The sequence below is a fragment of the Coregonus clupeaformis genome, chromosome 1 (assembly GCF_020615455.1).
Source record: "Coregonus clupeaformis isolate EN_2021a chromosome 1, ASM2061545v1, whole genome shotgun sequence".
In the NCBI taxonomy this organism is placed as follows: domain Eukaryota; kingdom Metazoa; phylum Chordata; class Actinopteri; order Salmoniformes; family Salmonidae; genus Coregonus; species Coregonus clupeaformis.
In genome coordinates, this window is record NC_059192.1 from 96,684,613 (window position 1) to 96,709,797 (window position 25,185).

The window sequence follows — 25,185 nt, forward strand, 5'->3', positions numbered from 1 at the left end:
TATAACCACTGGCTGAGACATAATGATTATTCATTAGCTTGTTACCAGTTATTTGTTTACTTAAAATGCTGTGCAGATCCATCAAATACATCTGTCTTAGATTCTACTAGGTTCTACTCTATACATGTATTCTACTAGGTTCTACTCTATAGACGTATTCTACTAGGTTCGACTGTATAGATGTATTGTTATTTATTTACATTTTTAGTCATTTATCAGACGCTCTTATCCAGAGCAACTAGGGTTAAGTGCTTTGCTCAAGAGCACATCGACAGATTTTTCAGCTAGTATGCTCAGGGATTCAAACCAGCAACCTTTCGGGTACTGACTCAACGCTCTTAAGCGCTAGGCTACCTGCCAGATGTATTCTACTAGGTTCTACTCTATAGATGTATTCTACTAGGTTCTACTCTACAGATGTATACTACTAGGTTCTACTCTATAGATGTATTCTACTAGGTTCTACTCTATAGACATATTCTACTAGGTTATACTCAATATATATGTTTTCTACTAGGTTCTACTCTATAGATGTATTCTACTAGGTTCTACTCTATATACATATTCTACTAGGTTCTACTCTATAGACATATTCTATTAGGTTCAACTCTAAAGATGTATACTACTAGGTTCTACGCTATAGACGTATTCTATTAGGTTCTACTCTATAGACATATTATACTAGGTTCTACTCTATAGACATATTCTATTAGGTTCAACTCTATAGATGTATTCTACTAGGTTCTACAGATATATTCTACTAGGTTCTACTCTATAGATGTATACTACTAGGTTCTACTCTATAGATGTATTCTACTATGTTCTACTCTATAGATGTATTCTACTAGGTTATACTCTATAGATGTATTCTACTAGGTTCTACTCTATAGATGTATTCTACTATGTTCTACTCTATAGATGTATTCTACTAGGTTATACTCTATAGATGTATTCTACTAGGTTCTACTCTATAGATGTATACTACTAGGTTCTACTCTATAGATGTATTCTACTATGTTCTACTCTATAGATGTATTCTACTAGGTTCTACAGATGTATACTACTAGATTCTACTCTACAGATGTATACTACTAGATTCTACTCTATAGATGTATACTACTAGGTTTTACTCTATAATATAATAATATAATATGCTATTTAGGAGACACTTTTATCCAAAGCGACTTCCAGTCACGTGTGCATACATTTTTACGTATGGGTGGTCCCGGGGATCGAACCCACTACCCTGGCGTTACAAGCGCCATGCTCTACCAATTGAGCTACAGAGGACCACAGATGTATTTTACTAGGTTTTATTCTGTAGATGTATACTACTATGTTCTACTCTATAGATGTATTCTACTAGTTTCTACAGATGTATTCTAATAGGTTCTACTCTATAGATGTATTCTACTAGGTTCTACTCTACAGACGTATACTACTAGGTTCTACTCTATAGATGTATACTACTAGGTTCTACTCTATAGACATATTCTGCTAGGTTCTACTCTATAGATGTATTCTACTAGATTCTATAGATGTATACTACTAGGTTATACTTTATAGATGTATTCTACTAGGTTATACTCTATAGATGTATAAATCAAATCAAATCACATTTTATTTGTCACATACACGTGTTTAGCATATGTTATTGTGGATGTAGCGAAATGCTTGTGCTTCTAGCTCCAACAGTGCAGTAATATCTAACAGGTAATATCTAACAATTTCACAACATATACCCAATACACACAAATCTAAGTAAGGAATGGAATTTAAGAATATATACATATATGGACAATCAATGACAGAGCTGCATGGACTAAGATTCAGTATACTACTAGGTTCTACTCTATAGATGTATACTACTAGGTTCTACTCTATAGATGTATTCTACTAGGTTCTAATGATGTATTCTACTAGGTTCTACTTATAGATGTATTCTACTAGGTTCTAATGATGTATTCTACTAGGTTCTACTCTACAGATGTATTCTACTAGGTTCTACTTTATAGATGTATTCTACTAGGTTCTACAGATGTATTCTACTAGGTTCTACTCTATAGATGTATTCTACTAGGTTCTACTCTACAGATGTATACTACTAGGTTCTACTCTATAGATGTATACTACTAGGTTCTACTCTATAGACATATTCTGCTAGGTTCTACTCTATAGATGTATTCTACTAGATTCTATAGATGTATACTACTAGGTTCTACTTTATAGATGTTATCTACTAGGTTCTACTCTATAGATGTATTCTACTAGGTTCTACTCTATAGATGTATTCTACTAGGTTCTACTCTACAGACGTATACTACTAGGTTCTACTCTATAGATGTATACTACTAGGTTCTACTCTATAGACATATTCTGCTAGGTTCTACTCTATAGATGTATTCTACTAGATTCTATAGATGTATACTACTAGGTTATACTTTATAGATGTATTCTACTATGTTCTACTCTATAGATGTATTCTACTATGTTCTACTCTATAGATGTATTCTACTATGTTCTACTCTATAGATGTATACTACTAGGTTCTACTCTATAGATGTATTCTACTATGTTCTACTCTATAGATGTATTCTACTAGATTCTATAGATGTATACTACTAGGTTATACTTTATAGATGTATACTACTAGGTTATACTCTATAGATGTATACTACTAGGTTCTACTCTATAGATGTATAAATAAAATAAAATCACATTTTATTTGTCACATACACGTGTTTAGCAGATGTTATTGTGGATGTAGCGAAATGCTTGTGCTTCTAGCTCCGACAGTGCAGTAATATCTAACAAGTAATATCTAACAATTTCACAACATTTACCCAATACACACAAATCTAAGTAAGGAATGGAATTTAAGAATATATACATATATGGACAATCAATGACAGAGCTGCATGGACTAAGATTCAGTATACTACTAGGTTATACTTTATAGATGTATACTACTAGGTTATACTCTATAGATGTATACTACTAGGTTCTACTCTATAGATGTATAAATAAAATTGTAAAGTGGTTATCCCACTGGCTATAGGGTGAATGCACCAATTTGTAAGTCGCTCTGGATAAGAGCGTCTGCTAAATGACGTAAATGTGCCCTTGAGCAAGGCACTTAACCCTAATTGCTCCTGTAAGTCGCTCTGGATAAGAGCGTCTGCTAAATGACTAAAATGTAAATGTAAATGTACTAGGTTCTACTCTATAGATGTATACTACTAGGTTCTACTCTATAGACATATTCTACTAGGTTCTAATTATGTATTCTACTAGGTTCTACCCTATAGATGTATTCTACTAGGTTCTACTCTATAGATGTATTCTACTAGGTTCTACAGATGTATTCTACCAGGTTCTACTCTATAGATGTATACTACTAGGTTCTACTCTATAGATGTATTCCACTAGGTTCTACTTTATAAATATATTCTACTAGGTTCTAATGATGTATTCTACTAGGTTCTACTCTATAGATGTGTTCTACTAGGTTCTACTCTATAGATGTATTCTACTAGGGTCTACTCTATAGATGTATTCTACTAGGTTCTACTTTATAGACGTATACTACTAGGTTCTTCTCTATAGATGTATTCTACTAGGTTCTACTCTGTAGATGTATTCTACTAGGTTCTACTCTATAGCCGTATTCTACTAGGTTCTACTCTGTATATGTATTCTACTAGGTTCTACTCTATAAATGTATACTTCGAGGTTCTACTCTACAGATGTATTCTACTAGGTTCTACTCTATAGATGTATTCTACTAGTTTCTACTCTATAGATGTATTCTACTAGATTCTATAGATGTATACTACTAGGTTCTACTTTATAGATGTTATCTACTAGGTTCTACTCTATAGATGTATTCTACTAGGTTCTACTCTATAGATGTATTCTACTAGGTTCTACTCTACAGACGTATACTACTAGGTTCTACTCTATAGATGTATACTACTAGGTTCTACTCTATAGACATATTCTGCTAGGTTCTACTCTATAGATGTATTCTACTAGATTCTATAGATGTATACTACTAGGTTATACTTTATAGATGTATTCTACTATGTTCTACTCTATAGATGTATTCTACTATGTTCTACTCTATAGATGTATTCTACTATGTTCTACTCTATAGATGTATACTAATAGGTTCTACTCTATAGATGTATAAATAAAATAAAATCACATTTTATTTGTCACATACACGTGTTTAGCAGATGTTATTGTGGATGTAGCGAAATGCTTGTGCTTCTAGCTCCGACAGTGCAGTAATATCTAACAGGTAATATCTAACAATTTCACAACATATACCCAATACACACAAATCTAAGTAAGGAATGGAATTTAAGAATATATACATATATGGACAATCAATGACAGAGCTGCATGGACTAAGATTCAGTATACTACTAGGTTCTACTCTATAGATGTATACTACTAGGTTCTACTCTATAGACGTATTCTACTAGGTTCTAATTATGTATTCTACTAGGTTCTACTCTATAGATGTATTCTACTAGGTTCTACTCTATAGATGTATTCTACTAGGTTCTACAGATGTATTCTACCAGGTTCTACTCTATAGATGTATACTACTAGGTTCTACTCTATAGATGTATTCCACTAGGTTCTACTTTATAAATATATTCTACTAGGTTCTAATGATGTATTCTACTAGGTTCTACTCTATAGATGTGTTCTACTAGGTTCTACTCTATAGATGTATTCTACTAGCGTCTACTCTATAGATGTATTCTACTAGGTTCTACTTTATAGACGTATACTACTAGGTTCTTCTCTATAGATGTATTCTACTAGGTTCTACTCTGTAGATGTATTCTACTAGGTTCTACTCTATAGCCGTATTCTACTAGGTTCTACTCTGTAGATGTATTCTACTAGGTTCTACTCTATAGCCGTATTCTACTAGGTTCTACTCTGTATATGTATTCTACTAGGTTCTACTCTATAAATGTATACTTCGAGGTTCTACTCTACAGATGTATTCTACTAGGTTCTACTCTATAGATGTATTCTACTAGGTTCTACTCTATAGATGTATTATACTAGGTTCTACAGATGTATACTACTAGGTTCTACTCTATAGATGTATACTACAAGGTTCTACTCTATAGACGTATTCTACTAGGTTCTACTCTATAGACGTATTCTACTAGGTTCTACTCTATAGATGTATTCTACTAGGTTCTACTCTATAGACGTATTCTACTAGGTTCTACTCTATAGATGTATACTACTAGGTTCTACTCTATAGATGTATTCTACTAGGTTCTACTCTATAGACGTATTCTACTAGGTTCTACTCTATAGATGTATACTACTAGGTTCTACTCTATAGATGTATACTACTAGGTTCTACTCTATAGACGTATTCTACTAGGTTCTACTCTATAGATGTATTCTACTAGGTTCTACTCTATAGATGTATTCTACTAGGTTCTACTTAATGTTGCGTCCTCTAACTATCTCTATGGTTGTTTACAGGCAGGTGAATCGACTGCTCACTAGATTTTGGGGGAGTGTCCTTGGCAGGGAATGTGGGTGTGTTCTTCTCAGACTGGTGTGGAGGAGTGCTGCGTGGTCTCCATGTCTGACCCCTCAAATAGCATAGAACCACTAATGAAATCCATCATAAGGTGGCTGTCACAAGGTTCCTGGTAATGACGTTGTTAGTGATAAGATACCCTAGAGGGGTATACTACAAAGTAGGATCAATGAGTTAGCCAGCTAACTTTGATAAACAACCAGAAATAACCACTTATTTTCTGGTTCATTAAGAATGCTAATCTTAGAGATGTGTTTTTGGTTGTTGAGTCAAGTAGATCATGTCCATTTCAAGCTTATTCAAAAAAAAAAAACAGAATGTTTTTTCAGAATATTTTGGTAAGTAAACTGGCTAACTCATTGATCCTGCTTTGTAGTATATCCCTCTACAGTCGTGGTCAAAAGTGTTGAGAATGACACAAATACTAATTTTCACAAAGTCTGCTGCCTCAGTTTTGATGATGGCAATTTGCATATACTCCAGAATGTCATGAAGAGTGATCAGATGAATTGCAATTAATTGCAAAGTCCCTCTTTGCCATGAAAATGAACTTAATCCCCAAAAAACATTTCCACTGCATTTCAGCCCTGCCACAAAAGGAACAGCTGCCATCATGTCAGTGATTATCTCGTTAACACAGGTGAGAGTGTTGACGAGGATAAGGCTGGAGATCACTCTGTCATGCTGGCAACAGACTGGAAGCTTTAAAAGGAGGGTGGTGCTTGAAATCATTGTTCTTCCTCTGTTAACCATGGTTACCTGCAAGGAAACACGTGCCGTCATCATTGCTTTGCACAAAAAGGGCTTCACAGGCAAAGATATTGCTACTAGTAAAATTGCACCTAAATCAACCATTTATCGGATCATCAAGAACTTCAAAGAGAGAGGTTCATTTGTTGTGAAGAAGGCGTCAGGGCGCCCAAGAAAGTCCAGCAAGCGCCAGGACCGTCTCCTAAACTTGAATAAGCTGCGGGATCGGGGCACCACCAGTGCAGAGCTTGCTCAGGAATGGCAGCAGGCAGGTGTGAGTGCATCTGCATGCACAGTGAGGCGAAGACTTTTGGAAGATGGCCTGGTTTCAAGAAGGGCAGCAAAGAAGCCACCTCTCCAGGAAAAACATCAGAGACAGACTGATGTTCTGCAAAAGGTACAGGGATTGGACTGCTGAGGACTGGGGTAAAGTCATTTTCTCTGATGAATCCCCTTTCCGATTGTTTGGGGCATACGGAAAACACCTTGTCCGGAGAAGAAAAGGTGAGCGCTACCATCAGTCCTGTGTCATGCCAACAATAAAGCATCCTGAGACCATTCATTTGTGGGGTTGCTTCTCAGCCAAGGGAGTGGGCTCACTCACAATTTTGCCTAAGAACACAGCCATGAATAAAGAATAGTACCAACACATCCTCCGAGAGCAACTTCTCCCAACCATCCAAGAACAGTTTGGTGAAGAACAATGCCTTTTCCAGCATGATGGAGCACCTTGCCATAAGGCAAAAGTGATAACTAAGTGGCTCGGGGAACAAAACATCGACATTTTGGGTCCATGGCCAGGAAACTCCCCAGACCTTAATCCCATTGAGAACTTGTGGTCGATCCTCAAGAGGCGGGTGGACAAACAAAAACCCACAAATTCTGACAAACTCCAAGCATTGATTATGCAAGAATGGGCTGCCATCAGTCAGGATGTGGCCCAGAAGTTAATTGACAGCATGCCAGGGCAGATTGCAGAGGTCTTGAAAAAGAAGGGTCAACACTGCAAATATTGACTCTTTGCATAAACTTAATTTAATTGTCAATAAAAGCCTTTGACACTTATGGAATGCTTGTAATTATACTTCAGTATACCATAGTAACATCTGACAAAATATATCATAACACTGAAGCAGCGAACTTTGTGAAGACCAATACTTTTGACCACGACTGTAGTCTGTTTTACTCTCATGGTCTTTGGAGCCAAACCGCCTGAGGTAATAATGTTAACCTATATGGCCTTTTTTTATGCTCAAGTTGACGCCTCCAGAAATTGACCTATGAATCTACCTTCCGCTTTTGAATCGTTGAGAACATTTTACTTACAGGCATCATCATTTTGCACTGAACAGCACTGAACAGCACATCAAAAAATGAATTGTAAAGTATAACAGAGACATTGGTGTGCTGTAATACAGTACTATGGCTTGAATCTTTGACACTTCCTGTTTCTCAAGCACATTTTTTTACACTGTCTTGTTTGTGTTTCCTTTGTGTCAATGGGAACCTCCCATGTTTTGCTGTGTCAGTGGGAACCTCCCATGTTTTGCTGTGTCAATGGGAACCTCCCATGTGTTGCTGCGTCAATGGGAACCTCTCATGTGTTGCTGCGTCAATTGGAACCTCCCATGTTTTGCTGTGCCATTGGGAACCTCCCATGTTTTGCTGTGTCAATGGGAACCTCCCATGTTTTGCCGTTTCAATGGGAACCTCCCATGTTTTGCTGTGTCAATGGGTACCTACCATGTTTTGCTGTGTCAATGGGAACCTCCCATGTGTTGCTGTGTCAATGGGAACCTCCCAAGTGTTGCTGTGTCAATGGGAACCTCCCATGTGTTGCTCTTGTTTTTCCTTTATTTGGACAGGCCTCACTCCACTTCCCCTCCATCAGACAGAGACCCACGGTGTCATATACATTAGTGCTGCTTATTTACAGCTACTTGGACATTACATTAAGCTTGCATTGTTCTCGAGATGGTCTGGGGTTCTATCCTGGGGTTCTATCCTGGGGTTCTATCCTGGGGTTCTATCCTGGGATTCTATCCTGGGGTTCTATCCTGGGGTTCTATCCTGGGGTTCTATCCCACCATGTTTTCAAACACCCCTTTATTCTTTCATTCAGTTTGAATGAATCAGCTGTAGGGTATTAACAGTGTTAACATTATTAACAGTCCTGAACAAGGATCTGCTCTTTCAGCAATCAAAATAAACATCAAACATACTGTAATAATTATAATAAATTGCATTTGTAGAGCACTTTTCACTTAGACGGAAATCGCAAAGCTATTCACATTCAGAGCAACCATTAAAAGAAAAAAGCTTTATTAAAAGGGCAAAAAAAAACAGGCGAGAAATGAAAAGATAGCTAGCGGCCTAGTACTATACAAGATACATAAAATAATACAGGAGGCAACAAGGACAAAATAATAGACCTTGAAACTAACGGACAAGACCAACAGACAACAAAACATAGATCACGTTAAGATAAAGCCAGTTTGAAGAAGTGATTCTTGAGTTCCAGAGCCGGCGGCCGAGACAGTAGAATGCGTCTCTGGGACTGCAAGGAGTCTTTGATCATTTGACTGAATTAAACGTGAAGACTGTTTGCAGCTGAGGAGTTCACTGAGGTATTGGGGACCAGAGGCACTGAGGATATTGAAGACTAACAGGAAGATTTTGAAGTTGATTCTGAGTTGGATGGGTAGCCAGTGGAGAGAGACTAGAATGGCGGTGATGTGGGCAGATCTCTGGGTTCCTATGAGGACCCTGGCAGCGCTGTTCTGCAAAAGCTGCAGCATGTAGATGCTTTTTGAGGGGAGACCACCAAGGAGGGCATTGCAGTAATTGAGTTCGGGAGGTGAAGAGGGAATTCACCAGTTTTTCAAGATCATATTTGGAAAGAACAGGACGGAGCTGGTTGATGTTTCTCAGGTGAAATAATATATATTTTTTGCGGTCAAAGAAAGTGAGGTCCAGTAACACTCCAAGGTTGGTGTCACGCCCTGACTCAAGGGACGTTTATTTGTTGAGTCAGGATGTGTATATTCCGTGTTGGGTTTGTTCATTGTTATATAATCTATGATGTGTAGATCTATGTTGGCCGGGGTGGTTCCCAATCAGAGGCAGCTGCAGCTGTAGCTGCTGAGGGTGTTTATGAAGGAGAGGGAGTCCGGGGTTTTTATGTAGATGCTGCCACCACCATGCTTCACCGTAGGGATGGTGCCAGGTTTCCTCCAGACGTGACGCCAAACAAAACACAAAGCGGTTTTAACTTCTTTAGGAAAACAGCCCTAATGTTGGACACAATCCTGCTCCACAGACAATTCCTTCGACCTCATGGCTTGGTTTTTGCTCTGAAATGCACTGTCAACTGTGGGGCCTTATATAGACAGGTGTGTGCCTTTCCAAATCATGTCCAATCAATTTAATGTACCACAGGTGGACTCCAATCAAGTTGTAGAAACATCTCAAGGATGATCAATGGAAACAGGATGCACCTGAGCGCAATTTCGACGCTCATAGCAAAGGGTCTGAATACTTATGTAAATAAGGTATCTGTTTTTTATTTGTAATGCATTTGCAAAAATGTATTTTTTATTTAATCCATTTTAGAATAAGGCTGTAATGTAACAAAATGTGGAAGAAGGGAAGGGGTCTGAATACTTTCCAAATTCACTGTATGTGGGTAGTCAGCGTAGAAGGGGAATTGGATGCCGTGTTTCCTGATTAGAAGACAAAAATGAAAACACGAAGTAGACCAAAGTCTTTGATCCTTAAAAACCTTCTGTATGTAAAATACTGTGTGATTTAGTTTGGAAAAGAAATACGTGACTCTGGATGACAACATAATGATGTTTGTTTCCAACATTAGGGCTGTTTTCCTAAAGAGGTTAAATCCGCTTTGTGTTTTGTTTCCCTGCCACGATATTAACGTGTATCACGATACTGGTATTGTCCCGGCCCTAGCCGTTTCTGTACTGTGGTTAGGCCTGAAACCAGAATGGAAATTCTCATAGGCTGAGTTTACACAGGCGATGATGATTCCACTTCTTGTGGTGTTAATCTTTTTGAAGAAGTAGGTGGAGAATCTTCCGCAGTCCTCTGTGGCAGTCCTCTGTGGCAGTCCTCTAATGGTAGTCCTCTAATGGTAGTCCACTGTGGCAGTCCTCTGTGGCAGTCCTCTGTGGTAGTCCTCTGTGGTTGCAGTGTTGTATGTATGTAATGTGTGAATTAATGGTGCAGAGAAAACATTCAGCAGCCATGGGCCATAGAACCTCCCTATTCCTGAAAAGTGAGGCATGAGTAAATGCCACATCTCATCTTTCCCCTCCAGCCTTAGTGTTCCGGTCTGTTTCTATTCCCCGGGCTTCTTACTTTCAAACAGGAAAGGGAAGGATTAGGGAAGGACATGAATCTGGTCTCTAAGGCCAAGTACAGCAACAAGTGAATCACTGTGAAAACCCTGGTGCAGCGCTGTATCAGAACACTTCATCTGCTACCCTAGTGCAGTGCTGTATCAGAAGACTTAATCTGCCACCCTAGTGCAGCGCTGTATCAGAGCACTTCGTCTGCTACCCTAGTGCAGCACTGTATCAGAACACTTCATCTGCTACCCTAGTGCAGCGCTGTGTCAGAAGACTTCATCTGCTACCCTAGTGCAGTGCTGTATCAGAAGACTTCCTCTGCTACTCTAGTGCAGCGCTGTATCAGAAGACTTAATCTGCTATTTTGCTCTGCTATGGAGATCATCATTTGTTTTGCGAAGAGGAGAAATTACTAAATGCACCAAAGTTAGGATAATCATTGACAGAATTATTGGTCAAGAAAGTCCAACAGTAAGTATGTTCTTTATTTCTGATCAGGTGTTCTTGTGTGATTCCCCACAGTTGACGGACTGGAAAAATGTTCTCTGGCCGACTGTGATGTTGTGGTGGGCAGCACCCAGACTCGTCCACTGAAGCAGAAGGGGAAGATCTCCACTATAGGGAAGATCTTCAAACCTTGGAAATGGCGCAAGAAGAAAACCAGTGACAAGTTTCAGGACCTATCCATAGGTATGTCTGAAGTAGCCTGGTCACATACTGCTTCATTATGCTGTAGCCAACTCTTACAGTGGGGGAAAAGTATTTAGTCAGCCACCAATTGTGCAAGTTCTCCCACTTAAAAAGAAAATCACATTGTAGGATTTTTTATGAATTTATTTGCAAATTATGGTGGAAAATAAGTATTTGGTCACCTACAAACAAGCAAGATTTCTGGCTCTCACAGACCTGTAACTTCTTCTTTAAGAGGCTCCTCTGTCCTCCACTCGTTACCTGTATTAATGGCACCTGTTTGAACTTGTTATCAGTATAAAAGACACCTGTCCACAACCTCAAACAGTCACACTCCAAACTCCACTATGGCCAAGACCAAAGAGCTGTCAAAGGACACCAGAAACAAAATTGTAGACCTGCACCAGGCTGGGAAGACTGAATCTGCAATAGGTAAGCAGCTTGGTTTGAAGAAATCAACTATGGGAGCAATTATTAGGAAATGGAAGACATACAAGACCACTGATAATCTCCCTCGATCTGGGGCTCCACGCAAGATCTCACTCCGTGGGGTCAAAATGATCACAAGAACGGTGAGCAAAAATCCCAGAACCACACGGGGGGACCTAGTGAATGACCTGCAGAGAGCTGGGACCAAAGTAACAAAGCCTACCATCTGCAACACCTACCTCTGCAACATCTATCAGAGGCCAGAATATAGAAATTGTAGAGGAATATAAATATCTGGGTGTCTTTTTGGACAGTAAGCTTCAGTGGAGTAAATGTACAGACCAGATCTACAAAAAGAGCCAACAGAGACTGTACTTTCTAAAAAAGTTGGGTTCTTTTAATATAGACTGTACTATATTGACTCTGTTTTACAAATCCTTTATTGAGAGTATTTTAACTTTTTGTATTGTTTGTTGGTTTGGCAATGCCACTGTCAGTCAGAGAAACATGCTGAGAATGATTATTACCACAGCAAGTAAGGTACTTGGAGTCAAACAGACAGGCCTGGATGAGATCTTTAAGGTCAGGGCCCTCCGTAAGGCTCACAAAATCATTTTAGACCCAAGTCACCCCCTGTACCTGGACTTTGAATTACTCCCCTCTGGGCGTAGGTATAGGGCACCCCTCAGCAGGAAAAATAGAACGAGACAATCATTTGTGCCAGGTGTGATATCCCTCTTAAATAGCTCGGGCAAATGTTCCCATTGACCCCGTAAGGCCAGCAGGCTTTGTTTTAAATGTTTTAAATGTTTTATTTCTTATTTCTTACTTTTATTGGTGCGTGACTGTTATTGAAAGTTGTATTGTCAATCTTGTTTTGTATTTAACGCCACTTTAAATGTGTACATGACACTGCAACAAAATTTCCCCATGGGGACAATAAAGTAAGTAAGTAAGTAACACACTACGCCGCCAGGGACTCAAATCCTGCAGTGCCAGACGTGTCCCCCTGCTTAAGCCAGTACATGTCCAGGCCCGTCTGAAGTTTGCTAGAGTGCATTTGGATGATCCAGAAGAGGATTGGGAGAATGTCATATGGTCAGATGAAACCAAAATAGAATTTTTTGGTAAAAACTCAACTCGTCGTGTTTGGAGGACAAAGAATGCTGAGTTGCATCCAAAGAACACCATACCTACTGTGAAGCATGGGGGTGGAAACATCATGCTTTGGGGCTGTTTTTCTGCAAAGGGACCCTTCCATCAGCAAGGGCATTGAAGATGAAACGTGGCTGGGTCTTTCAGCATGACAATGATCCCAAACACACCGCTCGGGCAACAAAGGAGTGGCTTCGTAAGAAGCATTTCAAGGTCCTGGAGTGGCCTAGCCAGTCTCCAGATCTCAACCCCATAGAAAATCTTTCGAGGGAGTTGAAAGTCCGTGTTGCCCAGCGACAGCCCCAAAACATCACTGCTCTAGAGGAGATCTGCATGGAGGAATGGGCCAAAACACCAGCAACAGTGTGTGAAAACCTTGTGAAGACTTACAGAAAACGTTTGACCTGTGTCATTGCCAACAAAGGGTATATAACAAAGTATTGAGAAACTTTTGTTATTGACCAAATACTTATTTTCCACCATAATTTGCAAATAAATTCATTAAAAATCCTACAATGTGATTTTCTGGATTTTTTTTTCTCATTTTGTCCATCATAGTTGACATGTACCTATGATGAAAATTACAGGCCTCTCTCATCTTTTTAAGTGGGAGAACTTGCACAATTGGTGGCTGACTAAATACTTTTTTTCCCCACTGTACATTTACATTTACATCCATTGTTGTCATGCCACATGTTTTCATTTATTATGCTGTAGCCAACTCTTCTATCGTTGTCATACCACATGTTTTCATGCCAAACATGACATGAAACTTGTGCCATTCACTATCCCCTCACATGATTAACACCCAAAGAAAGTTTTAATATATTGGTTTGCATCTTGCGTGACTCTGCCAATGCCCGGGCAAGCTACATAGTGTACCCTAGCTAAAGTACATCTTGTGATTTTGACAATTTACATTTATGTAAAGATTTCAAGCTTGCTTAAAATAATATCAGCAGGCTAGGGGCAGATTTGAAAGGAGTGAGTGTGATCATGGGTTTAATTTCTCAAGCATCCTCCACTGTTTCTGGACTATGTACAGTGAGGGAAAAAAGTATTTGATCCCCTGCTGATTTTGTACGTTTGCCCACTGACAAAGACATGATCAGTCTATAATTTTAATGGTAGGTGTATTTGAACAGTGAGAGACAGAATAACAACAACAACAAAAAAACAGAAAAACGCATGTCAAAAATGTTATAAATTGATTTGCATTTTAATGAGGGAAATAAGTATTTGACCCCTCTGCAAAACATGACTTAGTACTTGGTGGCAAAACCTTTGTTGGCAATCACAGAGGTCAGACGTTTCTTGTAGTTGGCCACCAGGTTTGCACACATCTCAGGAGGGATTTTGTTCCACTCCTCTTTGCAAATCTTCTCCAAGTCATTAAGGTTTCGAGGCTGACGTTTGGCAACTCGAACCTTCAGCTCCCTCCACAGATTTTCTATGGGATTAAGGTCTGGAGACTGGCTAGGCCACTCCAGGACCTTAATGTGCTGCTTCTAGAGCCATTCCTTTGTTGCCTTGGCCGTGTGTTTTGGGTCATTGTCATGCTGGAATACCCATCCACGACCCATTTTCAATGCCCTGGCTGAGGGAAGGAGGTTCTCACCCAAGATTTGACGGTACAGGGCCCCGTCCATCGTCCCTTTGATGCGGTGAAGTTGTCCTGTCCCCTTAGCAGAAAAACACCCCCAAAGCATAATGTTTCCACCTCCATGTTTGACGGTGGGGATGGTGTTCTTGGGGTCATAGGCAGCATTCCTCCTCCTCCAAACACAGAGATTTGAATGGATGCCAAAGAGCTCGATTTTGGTCTCATCTGACCACAACACTTTCACCCAGTACTCCTCTGAATCATTCAGATGTTCATTGGCAAACATCAGACGGGCCTGTATATGTGCTTTCTTGAGCAGGGGGACCTTGCGGGCGCTGCAGGATTTCAGTCCTTCACGGCTTAGTGTGTTACCAATTGTTTTCTTGGTGACTATGGTCTCAGCTGCCTTGAGATCATTGACAAGATCCTCCCGTGTAGTTCTGGGCTGATTCCTCACCGTTCTCATGATCATTGCAACTCCACGAGGTGAGATCTTGCATGGAGCCCCAGGCCGAGGGAGATTGACAGTTATTTTGTGTTTCTTCCATTTGCGAATAATCGCACCAACTGTTGTCACCTTCTCACCAAGCTGCTTGGCGATGGTCTTGTAGCCCATTCCAGCCTTGTGTAGGTCTACAATCTTGTCCCTGACATCCTTGGAGAGCTCTTTGGTCTTGGCCATGGTGGAGAGTTTGGAATTTGATTGATTGATTGCTTCTGTGGACAGGTGTCTTTTATACAGGTAACAAGCTGAGATTAGGAGCACTCCCTTTAAGAGTGTGCTCCTAATCTCAGCTCATTACCTGTATAAAAGAGACCTGGGAGCCAGAAATCTTTCTGATTGAGAGGGGGTCAAATACTTATTTCCCTCATTAAAATGCAAATCAATTTATAACATTTTTGACATGCATTTTTCTGGATTTTTTTGATGTTATTCTGTCTCTCAATGTTCAAATAAACCTACCATTAAAATTATAGACTGATCATTTCTTTGTCAGTGGGCAAACGTACAAAATCATCAGGGGATCAAATACTTTTTTCCCTCACTGTATGTTGTAACACAGAACTAAATGAAGTGATATCTGATCATCATATAGAGTCATGTTGAGCTGTTCATGTCATACAAGACCTGGCTTCAAATAGTTTGTTTTATTTCAAATAGTTTGACCATTTGATTGAGGCTGTCTGAGTGCCAGCTGGGTGGGACAGCTATTTAAAGAATGGCAGCTATTTGAAAGAAAAACAATACCATTGGAATCCAATTATGTCGTCTGTGTCATACCTGTCTGGCTAGTAGTGGGAAGGCCTTCTCAAGTTCATCTCTTGGTGTGATAATCGACTTTTGAACACAAATGCTATTTTTAGTTTTTTTCACATAATTTACATATTTAATGGACTACTTTCCCTACTGCATCATAGCTACATGACCCTAAGCTGTCCATCTTTCACATAATTTATTCCTCTGTGTAATTGTTCCTGGACTTTTATGTAATCCCTGATTTACATTCAATGCGTGTGTGTGCATGTGTTGGGTAATATCCTACCCTGTCATTACAAAGATCACAGAATGAATGACTGTGTCTGGCCAATGATTAACTCTACCCTGCTCATCTCCATAGTTCTGGAGAGGAAAATCTCCACAAGGCAAAGTCGAGAGGCACTGATAAGACAAGGCGTCCTCATTCCTGATCAAGGTGAGAGTTAGGGAGGGAAAATTAATGTAATTAACAGTGTTCATTTGTTTATTTTAGGCTGTGATGACTAAATAGTATTGAGCAGAAGTCCATCCCCCAAACCCCTGTTTCCCGCTGTGGCATTGTGATGCCAAAAACCACTCTCACAGGAGCTGCTGTCCTATACTAACAATTTACCTGCAGCAACAAGTTTGTGTTTTTATAACCAGTGGAAAACTCCCTGATGTTAGCTGTTGCTACGATGGGGAAGAAACCCAAACTGCAGTACCATCTAAGTTGTTTGTCCTCCTGGTAGTCACTGAAGAGCAAGAGTAATGAGGCCCAGGAGAGGACCCTGCTGCTGCCCTCACTAACACCCCCCTCCCTCTGCATTGTTACATTACCTCAAATCTGCATAAAGGATGGAAAATGACATTTTGTTCTTAAGGGAGTTCATCTAATGGTAAATGTAAATGTCTCAAGACTTGTATTCCTCATGTATAATGAGTGGATGTAGTAAAATAGCTTCATGTCAGTTAAAATGTGCCCCATATCACCCCCTGCTAACTGTTCAATGTTTCCTTTGCACCAGAGGAGCCAGTGAACTCGGAGACTCTAAATGGCCACTCCACGCTTAGTGTGGGGTCAGAGGAGGTCAAAGTTGACATAGAGTCTCCTGAAATGCCTTCGGAGGAGAAGACCGAAGGGTCGGAGAATGCTGAGGACAAAGCAGGTATACTGGAATGCTTAAAACATGTTTGTCTGCAAGCAGGCCAAAGCTAAATGAAATGGCATGGTCTAAATCCATTCAGTGAGCTCTGATTGAATAATGTGTCCACTAGCGTTTCCTATTTTGGCTTTGACCTCCAAGCATGAGTCTGAACAGAGCAATAACCCATCCACTGATGGCCAATATTACCCTGTTAGACCTGCAGGAGTTTTGCCATCTGAAGCTTTTAAAGTGTTGTTGTTCCTCAATTCAATTTGTACTGGGTTTTCCATCCCATATCCATGAAGATGTCTCCATCGCTGTTAATCTTTTAGCAGATGACCAATCGTCACAATGCTGCACACTCCAGCAGAATGTAACCAGGAACACCTTCTATGGTAAATCCCCTTGATGCTCGGATAGAGAAATGAAAGAGCAGAAATCCCCTATTCTTAAGACCTGCAGGTCAAAGGAGGCTGTCACTTCTGCAATGATCAAATGTCTTCTGTACTGTACTGATCATACCACTGGAGCCAGAGTTCTGGCCTCTTCAGATCAATAGGAAGCCACTCCACTGCTCCCCACTTAAGACCAAAGACAAACTGGGATGACTGGCTAGATCTCTCTCCAATGACACATTCAGAGTGGTTCAGCTGGTCAGTGCAGGTCAGGAAAACCGATTCAATTGAGTTCTCAGTTCATTACAGAGCCATTTGGTGCCCTGTCAGGGCAGATACCCAGACTATGCCTAATCTACAGTGCCCGGGCACTGAGGGCTCTGCCTGGCAATGATGTGCTGCTTTAATGAATGCATCGGGAGCTTGGATGTGACAGCTCGGATGAGTAAGAATGTGGAGAGAAATTCTCCTATGTTGACCCTATAAGATATTAGTCCATACTAGATGGACGTTTGTCTTCTACTTTTTTCCCCTCTGATATAAACACACACGTTAGGTTGGAGGTCAGGTCACATCAAAAGGGTTTGTTAGACCTTTCTTCATACCTCCAATATATACTGTGACAATCCTCTTCAAGGTTAGGGGAGTTTGTACAGAATTTAAGCGGGAGACCGTCACCCAAAATCACCCTAGAGAGAGTTATTTTGAACATGACAGTACCTGTATGTTGGTTTCTCCGTCCTGGTCCGCCCAGGCCACAGGCGTGGTCGAGGATAGCAGTGTTCGATACACAAATCGGGTTCTCGGTAGGTCCAGGTCCAACAGCCAACAGGTAAGTCTAAACAGTCCAGGTAACACACAGTAAATCCAGCCAATATATATAGTCGTGGTCAAAAGTTTTGAGAATGACACAAGTATTGGTCTTCACAAAGTTCGCTGCTTCAGTGTTATGAGATATTTTTGTCAGATGTTACTATGGTATGCTGAAGTATAATTACAAGCATTCCATAAGTGTCAAAGGCTTTTATTGACAATTACATTACGTTTATGCAAAGATTCAATATTTGCAGTGTTGACCCTTCTTTTTCAAGACCTCTGCAATCCGCCCTGGCATGCTGTCAATTAACTTCTGGGCCACATCCTGACTGATGGCAGCCCATTCTTGCATAATCAATGCTTGGAGTTTGTCAGAATTTGTGGGTTTTTGTTTGTCCACCCGCCTCTTGAGGATCGACCACAAGTTCTCAATGGGATTAAGGTCTGGGGAGTTTCCTGGCCATGGACCCAAAATGTCGATGTTCTGTTCCCCGAGCCACTTAGTTATCACTTTTGCCTTATGGTAAGGTGCTCCATCATGCTGGAAAAGGCATTGTTCGTCACCAAACTGTTCTTGGATGGTTGGGAGAAGTTGCTCTCTGAGGATGTGTTGGTACCATTCTTTATTCATGGCTGTGTTCCCTTAGCTGAGAAGCAACCCCACACATGAATGGTCTCAGGATGCTTTACTGTTGGCTTGACACAGGACTGATGGTAGCGCTCACCTTTTCTTCTCCGGACAAGGTGTTTTCCGGATGCCCCAAACATTCGGAAAGGGGATTCATCAGAGAAAATGACTTTACACCAGTCCTCAGCAGTCCAATCCCTGTACCTTTTGCAGAACATCAGTCTGTCCCTGATGTTTTTCCTGGGGAGAAGTGGCTTCTTTGCTGCCCTTCCTGACACCAGGCCATCCCCCAAAAGTCTTCGCCTCACTGTGCGTGCAGATGCACTCACACCTGCCTGCTGCCATTCCTGAGCAAGCTCTGCACTGGTGGTGCCCCGATCCCGCAGCTGAATCAACTTTAGGAGACGGTCCTGGCGCTTGCTGGACTTTCTTGGGCGCCCTGACGCCTACTTCACAACAATTGAACCTCTCTCCTTGAAGTTCTTGATGATCCGATAAATGGTTGATTTAGGTACAATCTTACTAGCAGCAATATCCTTGCCTGTGAAGCCCTTATTGTGTAAAGCAATGCTGATGGCACGTGTTTCCTTGCAGGTAACCATGGTTAACAGAGGAAGAACAATGATTTCAAGCACCACCCTCCTTTTAAAGCTTCCAGTCTGTTATTCTCACTCAATCAGCATGATCACATAATTTATCCAGCCTTGTCCTCGTCAACACTCTCACCTGTGTTAACGAGAGAATCACTGACATGATGGCAGCTGGTCCTTTTGTGGTAGGGCTGAAATGCAGTGGAAATGTTTTTTGGGGATTAAGTTCATTTTCATGGCAAAGAGGGACTTTGAATTAATTGCAATTCATCTGATCACTCTTCATGTCATTCTGGAGTATATACAAATTGCCATCATCAAAACTGAGGCAGCAGACTTTGTGAAAATTAGTATTTGTGTCATTCTCAAAACTTTTGACCACGACTGTATATTGTCACTTTTCTCTTTTTCCGTGTTTCACAGATCCACAGCCACTTGCTCTCTCCCCCTTCCTAGTTTGTCTTGACCCCTTATATGTGGGTCGGCCCCACCTTGCAAGCGTTCCCCTTGCTTCTGGGGATTGTAGTTTTTGGCGGTCTGCCATTTTGTGATCTGTAGTTCTTGTCGGAGTGGCCATTTTAGTGAGGGCAGAGCCCGTTTATTAGTTCTGCCCTCACATATCTGCCATTTAACACTCTGCCCTCTTCTTTGCCACAAAACACACACGTTAGGTTGGAGGTCAGGTCACATCATAAGGGTTTGTTAGACCTTTCTTCATACATTCGATATGCACATAATGGACCGACTTTACGTTCCCCACGATTATTAGCGAGACACATTTTTCTCCATGGTCTCTTCTTTCCCCTGATCAGACGTAAGCCTTCCTATCCATCACCCTTGTGTCTGTCTGTCTGTCTCTGTCTCTGTCTCTGTCTCTGTCTGTCTCTATCTCTGTCTCTGTCTCTGTCTGTCTCTGTCTCTGTCTGTCTCTGTCTGTCTCTGTCTGTCTCTGTCTGTCTCTGTCTCTGTCTCTGTCTGTCTCTGTCTCTTTCTGTCTCTGTCTCTGTCTCTGTCTCTGTCTCTGTCTCTGTCTCTGTCGCTGTCTCTGTCTCTGTCTGTCTGTAAATGCCAGGAGAGGTTGCTCTGCTGCTCCTCCTCTACCCCCCCGTAGTGACAAATAAAAAACAAAGCTACCCAAAAGCACAGGCAAGCAAGCTTCCGCTCCGCCCCACAAACAAAACCCTCAAAACAATTACCGTGGGAGCGGTGAGTATCAGTGGTGCTGGTTGGTTGGGAGAGAGAAGCCTGTTTGCATGCATAATGTACCCGTCTTCACATGTGGAAGGCCTCCCTCCGTCCATCAGTCCATCCATCCTTGTCCCCCCTCAGGAATGAATGGTAGTATCCCGCATGGAGAATGTACCTATCTTCACATGTGGAAGGCCTCCCTCCGTCCATCATTCCATCCATCCTCAAGAATGGTCCATACTAGAATAGGCTAAGGATTGACAGTAGTTGAAAGGGTTAATTTTTCTTGTAGTAAAAAGGGAAGTGAGGAGAGTGTACAGAGAGTTACCAGCATTTTTTTTTAGACAACACTTCAATAAAGACACTGTGTCCCATTTGTGTTCCCCTTTCTGCCTGCCTGCTGCCTGCTGCCTTCCTGCTGTCTGCCTGCTGCCTGCTGCCTTCCTGCTGTCTGCCTGCTGCCTTCCTGCTGTCTGCAGCTGCCTGCTGCCTTCCTGCTGTCTGCAGCTGCCTGCTGCCTTCCTGCTGTCTGCCTGCTGCCTGCTGCCTTCCTGCTGTCTGCCTGCTGCCTGCTGCCTTCCTGCTGTCTGCCTGCTGCCTGCTGCCTGCTGCCTGCTGCCTTCCTGCTCTCTGCCTGCTGTCTTCCTGCTGTCTGCCTGCTGCCTGCTGCCTGCTGCCTTCCTGCTGTCTGCTGTATGCTGCCTTCCTGCTGTCTGCCTGCTGCCTACTGTCTTCCTGCTGTCTGTGTGCTGCCTGCTGCCTTCCTGCTGTCTGTCTGCTGTCTGCTGCCTTCCTGCTGTCTGCCTGCTGCCTGCTGCCTTCCTGTTGTCTGCCTGCTGCCTTCCTGCTGTCTGTCTGCTGTGTGCTGCCTTCCTGCTGTCTGTCTGCTGTCTGCTGCCTTCCTGCTGTCTGCCTGCTGCCTGCTGCCTTCCTGCTGTCTGCCTGCTGCCTTCCTGCTGTCTGCCTGCTGCCTGCTGCCTTCCTGCTATCTGCCTGCTGCCTGCTGCCTTCATGCTGTCTGCCTGCTGCCTGCTGCCTGCTGCCTTCCTGCTGTCTGCCTGCTGCCTGCTGCCTTCCTGCTGTCTGCCTGCTGCCTGCCTCTGAAAACCCTTGCTCATATGGTTTATTTTTTGTCTTTGGTGCATGATGATCTGGTTCATGGATCGTTTGGTTTCCTAGGTCCGGTGTGGCCATGTCGTGTTTGTGTGTGTCTGTGTGTGTGTGTGTGTCTGTGTGTATGAAAAATGTATGCACTCACTAACTGTAAGTCGCTCTGGATAAGAGCGTCTGCTAAATGACGTAAATGTAAATGTGTGTGAGTGTCTGTCTGTCTGTGTGTGTCTGTCTGTGCGCCAGGGTCCGTGCACATGTCTCATTTGACCCCACTAGAGTAAACTATGTTACCCAGAGCCAATAGTGTTGCATGTGATGGGCATGCCTGCCTAGCTTGGTATTTTATGAGTTTCTGTGAAGAAATGCCAGATTTTGGGTTCTCCATATTTCTGTTTCACATTTACATTTTAGTAATTTAGCAGATGCTCTTATCCAGAGTGACTTACAGTTAGTGAGTGCATACATTTTCATACTGGCCCCCCGTGGAAAACGAACCCACAACCCTGGCGTTGCAAGCGCCATGCTCTACCAACTGAGCTACAGGGGACCTGTTTTATGTTCATTGTTATCCTCTGGCTATAATAATCTTTGAGTTCACATTGTTCTCTTGTTGAGTGACAGTAGTTCATTTGGTTTTGAGTAGCTTCTGTTATCTACCAAATGGCTTATCCACAATACGGCCTCTATCCACAATATGACCTTTGGAGCACCTTAAATGAAATTTGGGGCAAAAAGGCAAACCCATCATTCATTAAATCAGATGGCTCATTCATCACACTGATATTGCCAACTACTTTAATGATTTTTTTCATTGGCAAGATTAGCAAACTTAGGCGTGACATGCCAGCAACAAACGCTGACACTACACATCCAAGTATATCAGAAGTACAGTGGGGAGAACAAGTATTTGATACACTGCCGATTTTGCAGGTTTTCCTACTTACAAAGCATGTAGAGGTCTGTAATTTTTATCATAGGTACACTTCAACTGTGAGAGACAGAATCTAAAACAAAAATCCAGAAAATCACATTGTATGATTTTAAAGTAATTAATTTGCATTTTATTGCATGACATAAGTATTTGATCACCTACCAACCAGTAAGAATTCCGGCTCTCACCGACCTGTTAGTTTTTCTTTAAGAAGCCCTACTGTTCTCCACTCATTACCTGTATTAACTGCACCTGTTTGAACTCGTTACCTGTATAAAAGACACATGTCCACACACTCAATCAAACAGACTCCAACCTCTCCACAATGGCCAAGACCAGAGAGCTGTGTAAGGACATCAGGGATGAAATTGTAGACCTGCACAAGGCTGGGATGGGCTACAGGACAATAGGCAAGCAGCTTGGTGAGAAGGCAACAACTGTTGGCGCAATTATTAGAAAATGGAAGAAGTTCAAGATGACAGTCAATCACCCTCGGTCTGGGGCTCCATGCAAGATCTCACCTCGTGGGGCATCAATGATCATGAGGAAGGTGAGGGATCAGCCCAGAACTACACGGCAGGACCTGGTCAATGACCTGAAGAGAGCTGGGACCACAGTCTCAAAGAAAACCATTAGTAACACACTACGCCATCATGGATTAAAATCCTGCAGCGCACACAAGGTCCCCCTGCTCAAGCCAGCGCATTTCCAGGCCCATCTGAAGTTTGCCAATGACCATCTGGATTATCCAGAGGAGGAATGGAAGAAGGTCATGTGGTCTGATGAGACAAAAATATAGCTTTTTGGTCTAAACTCCACTCGCTGTGTTTGGAGGAAGAAGAAGGATGAGTACAACCCCAAGAACACCATCCCAACCGTGAAGCATGGAGATGAAAACATCATTCTTTGGGGATGCTTTTCTGCAAAGGGTACAGGACGACTGCACCGTATTGAGGGGAGGATGGATGGGGCCATGTATCGCGAGATCTTGGCCAACATCCTCCTTCCCTCAGTAAAAGCATTGAAGATGGGTCGTGGCTGGGTCTTCCAGCATGACAACGACCCAAAACACACAGCCAGGGCAACTAAGGAGTGGCTCCGTAAGAAGCATCTCAAGGTCCTGGAGTGGCCTAGCCAGTCTCCAGACCTGAACCCAATAGATTGTATTGTATTGCCCAGCGACAGCCACGAAACCTGAAGGATCTGGAGAAGGTCTGTATGGAGGAGTGGGCCAAAATCCCTGCTGCAGTGTGTGCAAACCTGGTCAAGACCTACAGGAAACATATGATCTCTGTAATTGCAAACAAAGGTTTCTGTACCAAATATTAAGTTCTGCTTTTCTGATGTATCAAATACTTATGTCATGCAATAAAATGCAAATGAATTACTTAAAAACCATACAATGTGATTTTCTGGATTTTTGTTTTAGATTCTGTCGCTCACAGTTGAAGTGTACCTATGATAAAAATTACAGACCTCTACATGCTTTGTAAGTAGGAAAACCTGCAAAATCAGCAGTGTATCAAATACTTGTTCTCCCCACTGTATATCTGACCAAATTATGAAAGACAAGCATTGTAATTTTGAATTCCATATAGTGAGTGTGGAAAAGGTGAAGAAATTATTATTGTCGATCAGCAATGACATGCCACCGGAGTCTGACAACTTGGATGGAAAATTACTGAGTATAATAGCGGACGATATTGCCACAATTTAAGCCTACTAGAAAGTTTGTGCCCTCAGGCCTGGAGGGAAGCAAAAGTCATTCCGCTACCTAAGAATAGTAAAGCCCCTTTTACTAGCTCAAATAGCCAACCAATCAGCCTGTTACCAACCTTTAGTAAACTTTTGGAAAAAATTGTGTTTGACCAGATACAATGCTATTTTACAGTAAACAAATTGACAACAGACTTTCAGCAAGCTTATAGGGAAGGACATTCAACAAGCACAGCACTAACACAAATGACTGATGATTGGCTGAGAGAAATTGATGATAAAAAGATTGTGGGGGCTGTTAGACTTCAGTGCGGCTTTTGACATTATCGATCATAGTCTGCTGCTGGAAAAACGTATGTCTTATGGCTTTACACCCCCTGCTATATTGTGGATAAAGAATTACCTGTCTAACAGAACACAGAGGGTGTTCTTTAATGGAAGCCTCTCCAACATAATCCAGGTAGAATCAGGAATTCCCCAGGGCAGCTGTCTAGGCCCCTTACTTTTTTAGTTTTTTTTATCTTTACTAACAACATGCCATTGGCTTTGAGTAAAGCCAGTGTGTCTATGTATGCAGATGACTCAACACTATATATACATCAGCTATTACAGCGACTGAAATGACTGCAACACTTAACAAAGAGCTGCAGTTAGTTTCAGAATGGGTGGCAAGGAATAAGTTAGTCCTAAATATTTCAAAAACTAAAAGCATTGTATTTAGGACAAATCATTCACTAAACCTTAAACCTCAACTAAATCTTGTAATGAATAATGTGGAAATTGAGCAAGTTGAGGTGACTAAACTGCTTGGAGTAACCCTGGATTGTAAACTGACATGGTCAGAA

General features: G+C 41.6%; 1 protein-coding gene across 3 annotated transcripts in view; it reads left to right on the forward strand.

Annotated features, from left to right (window-relative positions):
* LOC121578032 (phosphatase and actin regulator 2-like) overlaps positions 1-25,185 on the forward strand; it is an 89,678-nt gene that overhangs the window by 32,362 nt on the left and 32,131 nt on the right. For all 3 annotated transcript variants that reach the window (XM_041892086.1, XM_041892104.1, XM_041892094.2), the window contains exons 2-4: positions 11,224-11,391; positions 16,198-16,272; positions 16,844-16,984. In XM_041892086.1, the coding sequence (XP_041748020.1) occupies positions 11,224-11,391; positions 16,198-16,272; positions 16,844-16,984 (384 nt within the window). The remainder of the gene's footprint in view (positions 1-11,223; positions 11,392-16,197; positions 16,273-16,843; positions 16,985-25,185) is intronic.